General features: G+C 40.5%; 2 protein-coding genes across 46 annotated transcripts in view; one reads left to right on the top strand and one right to left on the bottom strand.

The window, feature by feature from the left end:
• The window catches only part of LOC107995051 (junctophilin-1), a 34,586-nt gene extending 33,944 nt beyond the window's left edge, over positions 1-642 (bottom strand). For both annotated transcript variants that reach the window (XM_028665422.2, XM_062081943.1), the window contains exon 1: positions 332-642. In XM_028665422.2, coding sequence (XP_028521223.1) covers positions 332-642 — 311 coding nt within the window. The remainder of the gene's footprint in view (positions 1-331) is intronic.
• Positions 1-12,650, top strand: part of LOC107995054 (uncharacterized) — a 121,725-nt gene that overhangs the window by 47,718 nt on the left and 61,357 nt on the right. For 4 of the 44 annotated variants that reach the window (XR_009831945.1, XR_009831948.1, XR_009831946.1 and 1 more), the window contains exons 1-7: positions 2,441-2,779; positions 5,289-5,387; positions 5,521-5,789; positions 7,601-7,766; positions 8,067-9,722; positions 10,051-10,134; positions 10,374-10,640. The gene's annotated coding sequence lies outside the window, so the exon portion shown is untranslated. Of the gene's footprint in view, positions 1-2,428; positions 2,780-2,849; positions 5,208-5,288; positions 5,388-5,520; positions 7,144-7,442; positions 7,767-8,066; positions 9,723-10,050; positions 10,135-10,373; positions 10,641-12,650 lie in introns of those variants that run through there. The other 40 variants (XR_009831943.1, XR_009831951.1, XR_009831953.1 and 37 more) reach the window with 30 other exon arrangements.

Below are 12,650 nucleotides of genomic sequence, written 5' to 3'. Positions count from 1 at the left end.
GTTCCATCTGTCGATTTAGGAGACGTTTCACTCGTGCGAATGCACGTCGAGCTGTATTTATTCACTTTCCACTCTCTTGTTAAGTGTAAAATGAAAAGACGAACTATAGGGACGGCAAAGTGAAAAGGAAAAATTTAAGGGAGATCCGAAAGCGCGATAAGCAGAGGAGAATCTCCACGAAATTGGCAAGGCGATACGCAGGATGAAAATTCAGCGGAGAGAAGCGAAGAGAGAGGGAAAGGCGTGACGCTGGTTCGAGAGCGAGGGGCGTCTCGAGTGGATTGAAAGCATGCCAGAAATGAATAAGAAGAAGGCGAAAGTTCGATCTCACCTAGGCCAGGTGTAGACGCCGGAGACCTCGAACCCGTAGTGCCAGCTCCCCGAGTACGCGCCTTGGCCCTTCGGCCCGGTGCAGACCCCGTGCCCGTGAGCCTTTCCATCCTCCCAACCGCCGCAGTAGGTGCCGCCATCGTCGAAATCGAATCTTCCGCCGTTCACCTGGGCGCGATTAGACCCCGCCGTGGCGGTACCTGTCGCTCCAGGTTGGGACGAGCCTATGCCACCTGTTTGCGGCAATTGCCCACCACCTGCAACCCCGTTCGGCGCCCCGGACTGTTCGCCGGACTGTGGCTGTTGCTGCATCCTCTTCGACACCACTTCCGACTCTTCCACCTCCTCCTCCTCCACCACCAACTCGTCTCCCCACCACCCACGTCGTAATCCTCGTCCCTCCCCCCTTTATTTATCGTGCTAGTTGTCGTTGCCGTGGACGCGCCGCTCCCTTTTTCCCTCGACCTTCTCTTCGTCGTCTTCGTCGTCTTCGTTATCGTCTTCGTCGTCTTCCTCGTCTTCGCCGCCGCCGTCCTCGTCGCCGTCGTCGTCGTCGTCGTCGTCGTCCTCCTCCTCGTCCTCCTCGTCCTCGTCCTCGTCGTCGTCGTCGTCGTCGTCGTCGTCGTGGTGGTGACGGCCCGTTACCAGAGATCGCACACGCGCCTCCTTCGCGAACCTCGCTCCTCCGTCATCATCCTTCCTTCTTCCATCCGCCTCCACGTTTCTTCCACGTTTCCTCTTGCCACGACTCGCCTCTGCAATATCACCCAACAACGACCACGGGTCACTCACGGCGCGACTCGATTCCCCTCTTCGGCGAGAGAGACGATCGCGAGGGAGAAGTGAGAATAAGAGGGAAGAGAGAAAGAGATGTAACGATAACTTGGCGCGTAATAATAACGTACGCGTCGTTGTAACGTTGCTTCGCACGGGAGCGGGGGAGGGGGAGGATCGAGACTCGAGGGCTCGACACGAGATCCCGAGCCGGGGATGGAAAAGCTAACTAGCCGAGCGGTGCCGGCTCGCGATCGATTTCGCCGATCGACCGCTCCGATTTTCGATGTCAAGGATACGGTTTTTCTCTTCTTTGTGTACGATCTATAAATACGAGATTCAGCCCGAACCGAGGCTAGACGAGAACGCTCTAGGATTCGACACGGTTTAATTTTAGTCGGACAGTATTAACGGTGCCGAGAGAAATCGCATCGTCACGAGCAAAATCTCGAGCCTCGAACCCAAGCGAGATCCACCACAACGGCGGCAACGGCGAGACGTGATCTCGCGTCACTCCCCCCTCCCCCACCGCGAAACTGCGAGTTCGAGCGGCCGCTTCCTCCGTGGCCTTGAAACACTAACTGCACGAGAAATCGGGAATCGATACACCACCCCGTCGAGATCTTCCCGATACCACTACCGTCCACCACCGTACTCCACCACCACCACCACCACCACCACCTCCACCACCGCCACCACCACCGCCGCCGCTGCCACTCGACGAATCGTCACGATAATTTTCACTTCCTCCTCCTCACTTTTTCTTTCACACCGATTACACAGCCGATTCCTCCTCGTTATAAGAATCGACTTTTATCTACACGCGGCCATCTCGCGCGCACCCGTTCTCCCTAACGCGGCGAAGCTTGAGGCAGCTGTACGTTTCGCGCCACGGGACACCAGCACCGAGAGAGGAACGTATCCTCCTCTCCGTTCGCACGGAGGAGACCAGGGTTGGGTGAGCAGATCTGGCGTTGGGACCGCGGCTTCTCGGTTCTCGGACGGGGCAACACTCCGCGCTATCGGGCACAGTCCGGGGTTATCCCGTTTATAACTCTCCAGCAGGTTGGATGGACGGGAGAGAGGAACGTTTTTCGAAACTCGAACTTGTCGAAAGTTGTCGACGGGCAGAACAGCAGCCGCGGTTTCGCCGTCCGTCTGACGCCGTTACGCAACGCTTCTATAAGCATCCGTGATCCGCTCGGAATGTGGCCCTCTCTCGCTCCATCTCCCTCCGCCGCGCAGTCTGTCTCCGTCCCTCTCTCTCTCTCTCTCTCTCTCTCCCTCCGCCTCTATCTTCTCGGTCTTCTGTGCTTGCGCCTCCGTTCCTCTCGGCCAGTCGTCGAAACGTACGCGCGAAAGCTCGTCCGATAGAGGAGCGCGCAACGCTCGGCCCTCTAGGCCTTCCCTCCTGCTGCTCGTCGGGAAGAAGAAGAAGAAGAGGAGGAGAAGGAGGAGGAAGAGGAAGAAGAGGAGAAGAAGAAAAAGAAGAAGGAACACCGGTATTCTCCCTGTTTCCCTGGTCCTCCTACGTGCGAACACGGCGGCCAGTGAATCAGCCCGCCTCTTCCTACATGCGGCCTCTCGTCGGTCTTAAAATATTCACTAGACTTCGTGACCAGTATCCGCGGGGGATATCTAGTCCTCTCTTCTTCTCTGGGTATCCTATCGAGAGGTAGGATCCTATCTATCTCTGCTCACTTTCTCGTTTGGAAAAGAAAAGAGCGGAAAAATACTAATGGCAGGTATATTCTCCTCCTTTCGAGGGATCGAGCAACGTATCATCGTGACGACGACGACGACGATCGTCATCGTGACGACGCGAGGGTGGACGCGGATACCTGGCTGGTAGACACGGATTCGCCGCACCCGCCCCACCAACTCCGCCTCTAGCGTTGCTAGAGCGGCCGCTCGTGCTCGAGCTCTAGCCTCGAGCTTCTCGGCTAGCTGGCTAGGAGCTTCTATTTTTACCATGGGGTGGCGAATTGTTCCCCACGCCGCGGCGGCCCACGAGGCGGCAGCTCGAGCGGGCACAGAGGTTCGCCAATGCGACCGGGTTCAAACCGTTTATAAATAGTAGGAGTTTCTCGCGCCGCCGCCACTCGCGGAAAATCGGCGCGATTCGATCGCCTTCGATTCTCGATCAGAGTGATGTCTTTCCTTTTGTTTAGTATTTTCTTCTTCTTCTTCTTCTTCCATTCAGAGTGGATGGGTCCCTCTTCTGGTCATTTTCTAACGGTTCGTCGTTCCCAAGCTTTCTTTGAATCATGGATCCGTTTCGGATCCGTTCGCGTGATTCGACGTATATCGAGGTGCTGCTGTTCCCGATTAACCAGCCGTCTCGTGGCACGCGTGCACGTAAAAATTAATGATGATACTTAGAAATAGAATTTTCTCGGAACTTGTAACGCGATCACCGAATCGAGATGCGTGGATATAATAATTTTATTGACGTCCGTTTGTGTATAATTCGCATCATTGTGTAAATATATATATGAGCGAATAGAAAGAAAATAAGATTGGGAATAGAGAATATAATTGTGTTGGGATATCACGGGGTGAGTGTTCATTCAGATTTGCTGCGATTACTAATTCGTACGTGGGAGAAGTTACGTGTTTGGATGAGTCAATGCTGAATGAACGCGTAAGGAGAAATATCAATAATTACACCTACATGCTTCCTTATTCATCGTTGGAATATATCGTTCCAAAATTCCTAACGAAATTCGAAGAAACTTGATACGCTCCCCATCGAAATGATACCAATCAGACCCGTTAAAAAGAAGGAAGAAATCGATCTTTCGATTCTCCCCTCGAAAAGATTATTGCATAGATCTACGGATAACGGGATAAGAGAAGGAAGAAGAGAACGAGCAATTGGAGAGGAGAGAAAGACCGTTGTCCTTTTCTCTTTCAACAAAAGAATACGACGAAGTGTCTACTAGAATGTTGAATCCAAACATGTGGATCTAGATCGATCGAGGAAAACCAACCAACTATATCCACCACATACACACATATATATCTACATGTATATATAAGGTTGCATTTTTGATGCTGCACACGCGATGTCGGTCACTCGCTCCCCTCTCTGTCTCCCCTCCCCCAACGAAAACTAGGCTTCCTCGAATCTATTAGAATTTACATCGCCTCGATGTCAACGATCCTACGATGTGCGATGCGGGAGGTTAAGGCGATGCAAAATAGAGAAGGATTACGATGTCGAGGATGTGGAACACGTATATGCGTCGTCCAATACTCGTCCTCCCGCTTTTTTATATAACAGAAATCAATTAATCGATCACCCCTCCGGATGCGGCGTATCGTTTGCACGCAACGGCGAGAAATAATCACACGATGCTCACACGCTTGTCGGCGCGGGCAAGGAGAAAAGAAAAGAGAGCGCTGCCACAAAGGCGGCGGTCTACCCTCATTATTAAAATAACTCCTCCTAGAGGATCGTTTTTCCTTCTAAACGATCGTTCGTAGTGCCAACTTCTCTTCGCGCTCCCCTCCCTCCGTTCGTCCTCATCTTCCTCCACCGAAAAAAAAAAGAAAAAAAAATCTTCGATCCTTCCGCGATCTTTCCGTTGATAATTTTTTTTTTCAACGACGGTTTGATCCCTGGCTCTTGGAGAAAAAAGAAAGAAGAAGAAGAAGAAGAGCGTTAACGCGCGAGAATCGGATCGAGAGAACACCCTTCGAGTTCCACGCATGCCTGTTGCACCTGCGAATCGTGCGGTCCTCGCTCGTGTCGCAGACTCGTTACACGTCCATGCCTGTATATACACGTCTACAAGCGCATCGCGGATATCACGCGGCCGTGACGCGGGAGGGGAGGCGGACGGGAGCACCTGAGGAATCGCCGGTGACAACACGCGAGGGGAGATGATGTTGATTCTCCCGAGATCGAGGGATATGCGATACGATAATGCTGCTCCTGTGTGTGTGTACATTAGAGGAATGATCGTTTGATTCGATCTATGCAACAGTGTACAGCTGTATTGGCGTGTTCGTATTCGAGAAGGATTTATGTAAAAAAACGAGCAGACGTTTTCCCTTATCGTGGATAATTAAAAAGAATGATGCAAAGAATGTTCCGCGTACGGTTATTCACATTTAATTCTTTAATTTCACTTCACTTCTCGAATGCTCATTATTTTTTTTCTTCTTTTCCTTTGCAGATCGATCCGTTAGACAACCGTTAAACGAGTAAGAGGGTAAAAATTTAACGAATCGCGGTGGCAACGTTTTCTTTAATCATCCGTGACCCGAAATCCAAGGTATGTGGGACACGCACGTTTATACAATCCTTTCTTTTTTTCTTTTTCACTTATTTCACCGCGTAAATTCATTCTTGGAGTATATTTACAAATCACTCTCTCTCTCTTTCTCTCTCCACATATATATATATAGGTATTTGAGAAGTTCTACGAATGGAAAGGAACGGTCAAGCCACGGATGGAATCGGGCCGTGGAAAATGGAAAACGGGCACAACAACTCGCGACCCAAAAATACTTGATAAAAATCACCACGGTCGTTACGAAGAGCGCAGCTGCAAGCATCACCAAAGAAAACACACGGAAATAGAGCGGACACGAAGCTAGAGCGTACACTTTGAGCGCGCGCGAGTGAGCCGAGCCGCTTGTGTCACCGATCGCGAGATCGAGAAGGAGGAAGCGAGGTTAGCCACCACCTCCAAGAATTTCTCTTCTCTCCAGGATCATTCTTCCCTGCTATCCCTTTTTCCCTTTGCCCGCGAATACGGGCTCCAACACACGCTCCACCCACACCATCACCGGTTGTGAACGGTTCAAAGCTCGCTCTCTCTCTCTCCCTCCCTCTCTCTCCCTCTCTCTCTCTCTCTCTTTCGCTCTCTCGCTCTCTCTGGTTCGCACTTCCGGTCGATCGATCCGGCTAGCTCGCACGTGCAGTTTTCCATCGAGGAAAACTCCTTTTTCTCTCTCTCTCTCTCTCTCCCTGCTTCTATCTTTCTATCTATCTATCTATCTATCTCCCCCTTGCTCCCTACGTGTCGCGCACTACGCATTGTGGAAAAACACGTTGAGCGATTTTTCCGCACACGTGTCCCGCACACGACGACACTTGTCAAGCGCAGCTTCGCAGCTGCGCCACACCGCATTCACGCATGCAACCCCCCTGCGGCACACGCACTCGACACTCGAGCAGATCGACACGTTCGTCGATATTCCGTGGCACGGTTCTCGAATTCGTCTCGAACTCTCGAAACCGTTCGAGGATGGTACGAGGAGGAACGTATTGTGCGTATGTACCGTGCCGTTCCTCGAGGCGTCTCGCATCGGAGGGCCACCGTGGTCGCGTCGATCGTTGCTCTCCTTCCTTCCTCTCCGCACACCGGTGTCCACTCGCCACCCCTGTTCCCCTGTTTTCGATCGTTCTACACACCGTGTTCGCGCTCGTTGCGCCCTTCGTAGCCGTGTTCACGGTTCCGCTCGTTGCGCTCCTTCTCCTCCTCCTCTTCCTTCTCCTCCTCCTCCTCCTCCCCCCCCTCGAGGAGGCCTCCAGTTCCGGTTACTCGCGTGTCGCGTTGCACGAGTCGAGAGATCGTTACTCGACGTTGTTTTTCGTTTTTGCCGAGGAGACGTGTGTGTATGTATGTGTACACGTTCGGTTACCACCTTTGCGCCGTCGACGTGCATGCACCGTGGATACGGGGACGCGCGTCAGGGTGGTGGCATGATTGCGACTATCCACCTCGTCGCGGTGAGCCGTCGGCGCTGCCCTCGACGCCGTGCGACGCCGGCGTCGTGGCGCCTCGAGTCGGACGCTCTCGCTTTAGGACACATGCGCTGCTCGATACCGATGGCCGCGATTCGCCTCTCGCGCCGCCTCGCTACGAGCGGGATTTCCTCGAGTGATCGAGTGTAATTGGTCGTTAGGTTGATACGATTTTTTTCTTTTTTTTTTTTTTCAATTTCGAGAAGTTAGAAGTTTGTGAAAAAAAGGAATTTGTTTGATTGTTGTCTCTTCCGCTCGAATAATTTGGAAAAAGTTAGGTAAAGTGTTAAGTTGTCAATTTATTTGTTAGCTCGTTTGCTTCGAATTCTTGTTATTTTATTAGAATGCCAAAGGTTAAATTTCAAGATAAATTTAGAAAAGAATTTTACAATATTTGCTCGCAATTTTCTGTTCTAAATTTCTGATTTAAATTCCTCTCGTTAATTCGACGTTGCGAGTATCATTTTATACGAGTCTAGATATTTCTCCTTCGATCGGTTTTGCAATGTTGGGAGATTATACGTATGATAAATTATTGCCAGGCATTTTTAAATTGAAGAATTTTTAAATGTTGTAGAGATCGAACGAAATTCCCGAGAAATTCGAGAAATCCGTCATTCGATAAAAGTCCTGCACTCGGAAGTATACATAAACAGGAATATGGAATAAGGAGGGATGATGGAACACATTTACATGCATGTCGGACGATCCATGTAATACATATTTTGAATGTAGGGTGGAATATGTGCGCACTGGATGGAAAATCGAGGTGTGGCAGCATTTACCGGAAAATCGAAGGCAACTACTTCTCTAATACGCTTCGTAAAATTCAATAGATTCTACTTTCGACAACAGAAACGGGTCACCCGTGAGTTTATGCAACTATACGTTCAAATAAAAGGTAGAATTATATTTCTTCTCTTATATCTCTTTATTCGGATAAGATAAAAATATATAAATTCGATAAACTATAACATTCTTTGTCGAATACAAAAATATTAAATGGAACGATAAATTTTAATAAATTTAAAAAAGCAATTACTTGTAAAATTAATAAATCTGAATTAAAAAAATGATAAATTATAATAAATAGTAAACGTATTAGTAAATACGTAATTAGAAAATTAATTAAATATTAATAGAATATTGAAAATTATAATATTTAAATCATTTCTTAAAATATTCGTTCTGAATTTTACAGATAGTCGTTGTTATCGACTTTGCCCATCGAGCTATGGTTACCGGATGAAGAAAGATCAGATCAGTTCCGGTTTGACGCTATTCTTCAGAAAGCATATTCAATTTTCTGTTCTAATTAATAAAATTGCATATGAATTTCATATTTAAGCTATATGTATATGTTTTATGCGCGAATATAAAAATTTTACGTACTTTATTTACGAGACTTGATACATAATTATATGATTAATATTGATAGATAAAAAATTGCTGCTGAACCAATGTATCTTCAAACGATAAGTTGCATTCCTTTTAATACAAGTGATTAATTATTTATTTAAATATATATATATAATAAATAAAAGATTAAAATATAGATAAAATTTGAATTAAATTTAAAATATTTTTTAAAAAATAAATTTTATTAAAAAATTCTAGTAAATAATTAATAGATTTCTATTTTTATATTTAATCAAATTAAAAAATGTTAACAAACAGTCTACTTGTGGCTATTTTGTGATTGTTCTTCGCATAAAATAAAAGTTAAAATATTTTAATATAGATATAAATAAAATTAATTATTAAAAAGTTATTAATTAAACCAAATGCTTTCGTCATGTTTTAATATTCTTTAATTTAGATGTATTTTTCTTTTATATCCATTTTTATTTTAAATATTCAGTTTTATCTTTCGATCTTTTTAATTTGATTTAATCATTTTTGTATTATATTAATTATAATAATCTACTCTTATTTCATTTTTAATTAACGTGCCTTTATAAGATTTTATAAATTTCAATATATAAAAATCAACGTTTAAATATATTCTATTATACGTGAATTTTTGCGCGGCTGAAATGAATAAGAACTGTGCCGCTTCAGCCAATCAGAAAGCTGCTAAGGCCCGGTAATTAGACGAATCATATATGGCGTCAGTTTACTGTCAAGAATCGCGATGAGAGGATATATTACACCGACTCAGGTAATTGTGAAATTTGATATCGTAATATAATTTATGAACTACTAATCTTTTTGTTTAATTTATTTATATGTGTTTAATCATTTATCAAGTATAACTATACCAAAATTCAATTGTCTTTTTTTCCTTATTGTTCGCATATTTTTCACTTAGTCATTCGTCAGTAGTTTGTTATAAATATTATATGTGTTATAAGCATCTGAAGCTGAATTAAATTTAATTATTTTAATGTTATTCCAATTTTATATATTTGTTTCATGGTTCTAACTTTTATTTATACAGATTATCATTTCATTACTTCAAACGTGTAATAGGTTATGCACTTATTACTTTCATGCAAATAGTAAATAATATAATAGTAAAATTTGACTTATTTTAACAAAAAATGTATAATAATTATTATAAATTTTGTTTTTCTATTTATATAAAAATAAAAGTAAATTAAATCGTTTTAATTAATTTTATTTAATACATATTTTATAAACATATATTTTGTAAACGTATCTTCGAGTGTTCAATTCGTCCTAATGTTTTTGTTTCGACTTTACGTTCAAGGTTTCTTATAATTCCTTTTCTGAGAAATTAATGATTTGTTTGTATGTATATGCTCGGTATGTTTTGATTTCTTGCTTCCGTACAAATCGTCGACGCGTCATTTTGCTATCGAAAGTCGTGGCGTTTGGACGTTTCGCTTCGCAGGTGCGTGATTAATTTACTGCGTAATACATTATTTCTGTAGATTATATTTTTATCTCTTATATATTTTTGTTTAATTAATTATATTTATTCGATAATCTATCGAATGTTATTATATCTAATTATTTTTTGAGAAATAATTTATTTTTTTTTCTTTTATTAACCTAATTTTCTATTAACATCATATTGGTAAAAAATGTTATTAACTTTTGCATAGTATAATTAAATTGCATGGAATTTGAGTATGGTTATTGTTTTGTTTTAATATAATTGATTCTAATTTCATATATTTTATATATTTATTCTAAAGATTTGATTATCTTTTGTGCAGATTATCGATTGGTTATTGGGATAATCTACAAAGCGAGAAAAAATTTCAATATGGACACTAACAACCATTCGACGTGAAAAAGTGGTAACAATTAATTTTTCGTATCAAATGTTATATTTTTATTTTCTTTTTTATTTAGATTATAACAATATACTTGTTAAGTAACAAATATATTAATTTTCGAATATAATTGATTAATTAATGGTAAATAAATTAAATTCATTCTTTTGTCATCGTATTTTCAATTCATATGCTTAGAAACATAAAAGTATTTTTTTTTAATTATCTTATTATTTGATCATTTAACACAATTTTTCTTTCAGAAAATTTTTGTGATCACGCGCAATGTGATCGATAGAATCAGTGTTTTTTCGTGATATTTCGTATTTTTAGAACACAATAAGCTTTAAGTAATTTAAAATAATCATACGCGAAATTAGAATCAGTGTTTGTTTGCCAATTATACGCCAGATATAATGAAAACATAAATAGTTTTTTATTTTTATTTTTTTATTTTAAAAGTTCGTTTTCGGTGTAGAATCAGTGCTTCTTTTAAGAAAGTAAGAATAAATTATCCATCATGCAAAGAGGTAAGAAGAAACATTAAATTTCATTTTTTTGGGCATTTTAATTTTTTCATCATTAAATTATTATCATTATTTTATAAATATAAGTGCAGATTTTTATTTTTTAAATTTTTAACGGTTTAATTTTGTGTACATATTTATATTATAACTGGTTAGATGGCGTTAAATGACATACGAGATAGCTTTTTTGAGGTCGGTATTTCAGATCACTGATGTAAAGTTCCATAAGATATCACGTCTATTCTATTTTTTGCTTGTAATGGAATATCAAATTCTATAAATGATAAATCTATTTTCTACCTTATCTCTATTATCATCCGATGAAATTTTATTTCTTGTGCTCTGTATGACCAATCGTGCAAGAAATCAGAATTAATATTTCGTCTAAATTTTATCTTCAATCGAGATATTAAAATTGAGTATAAAAAAATTTTCATTCATTAAATTTAATTTAATAATAATGATTTGATAATTTGATTATTTTATTTAGTTTAATCTTTTTATAGTACATAATTTAATAATTTAACAATATAAATTTTTATCTTTTTCTATTTCTATTTTTCTGTTAGTTAAGAAATAATTCTACCTTTTAGTATAAATTATTTTTCGTAGATTCGTTAAAAAAATAACGTATCATTTATAGAAGAAAAAAATATTATCTTACATATATTTTATTTTATTTGTCACTGTGTTTTTTCACCTTATTAGAATAGCATTATATTAGCAAGCTGTTTTTCTTAAAAACAATTAATTTTTAAATTTCAGACTATTTCAGAATATTTTTAATTTAAAATGTATACTTTTTCACTTATATAATTAAATCAATTTAATCATAATAATAATTTTATCAAATTAAAGTGGAAAAATATACGATAATATTAAAATAGAATTCAATTTCGCAATCATTGATCGATCTATAATATATAATAAAATTGCAATGCTACATATAACTCTCAGCTTCCTAATATAAATGAAGTCTACATACTAGAAGCCTACTAGATAAAACATATTTATCTAGTAAAATTGCTGATTCTTACTCAAACGGATGAGAAAATACGTTTAATAACAGCATCTTAAATAATTATTCATAATATTTCGATTAATAATATCATTGAATTGACTGAGAAGAATCTTAATACGTGATCAGAGAACAGTTAGTTTATGCATCGGGTTTCAACCGGTAATAGAATTAGATTTCCTTTCACCTAGGGGAGAATTGATTTCTCGACGGTGCTTCAGTACCGTGTATAAGTTCTTCGATGAAAAGTTGGTCGCGCAAATAGTGAAGAAAAATGCAAGATAGTTGGAAGGAAGAACAAAAGTAATCATTGTTGTTATCAATATATCACGTTCTAGAAACTAGTAAACTATCTCGTTTTTCAATTGCGAAAAATTTGGAAAAGTTGGTGTAATAGTATTACAAAACTCCTCGATGGAAATTACATCGAGCGAACGTCGAATATTTCTATCTCGAGTGATAAAATTTTGCTTTAATTTAATTACGAGTACATCTTATTCGTTTCGTCAGTCTTGTTCGTTCTTTCGTCTATTATTATCTCGTTTCTCGTCCGCGAGAATCCGTTTAACTTTCTCAAATTTGTCTCGAACTTTATTCATGAATTCGATCGTTCGAAATCAATCTCGATATCGTCCTAAAAAAAAATTTCCTAACACATTTGCTGACGATCCGCACGGTTTCACGATCACGTATATAAAATTTTTGTCGTATAAACCTGTTAAAGAAGCGAGAATTCGATAACCTCTATATCCGATAAAATTTATTACACGATTCTTGGAATGACTGTTCACTTTTGGCTTTTACCGAAGAAACACAGATCCTCTTTAATCTCTAAAATCAAATTTTTCTCTTTTTCGATTTATTTGGACGTATAATTAACGGTAATTGATCAAGATGAATGTACTTGAGATATAGATGGAAGCAAATGGCGACGTGAAATCGATTTAATCTTATGAGAACAATTTCTCTTCTCTTTATCTTTTTTCCGCGTTCTG

This window comes from Apis cerana, linkage group LG11 (assembly GCF_029169275.1).
Source record: "Apis cerana isolate GH-2021 linkage group LG11, AcerK_1.0, whole genome shotgun sequence".
In the NCBI taxonomy this organism is placed as follows: Eukaryota; Metazoa; Arthropoda; class Insecta; order Hymenoptera; family Apidae; genus Apis; species Apis cerana.
The sequence above is the reverse complement of the archived record's forward strand: the minus strand, read 5'-3'. Positions and strand labels throughout refer to the sequence as shown.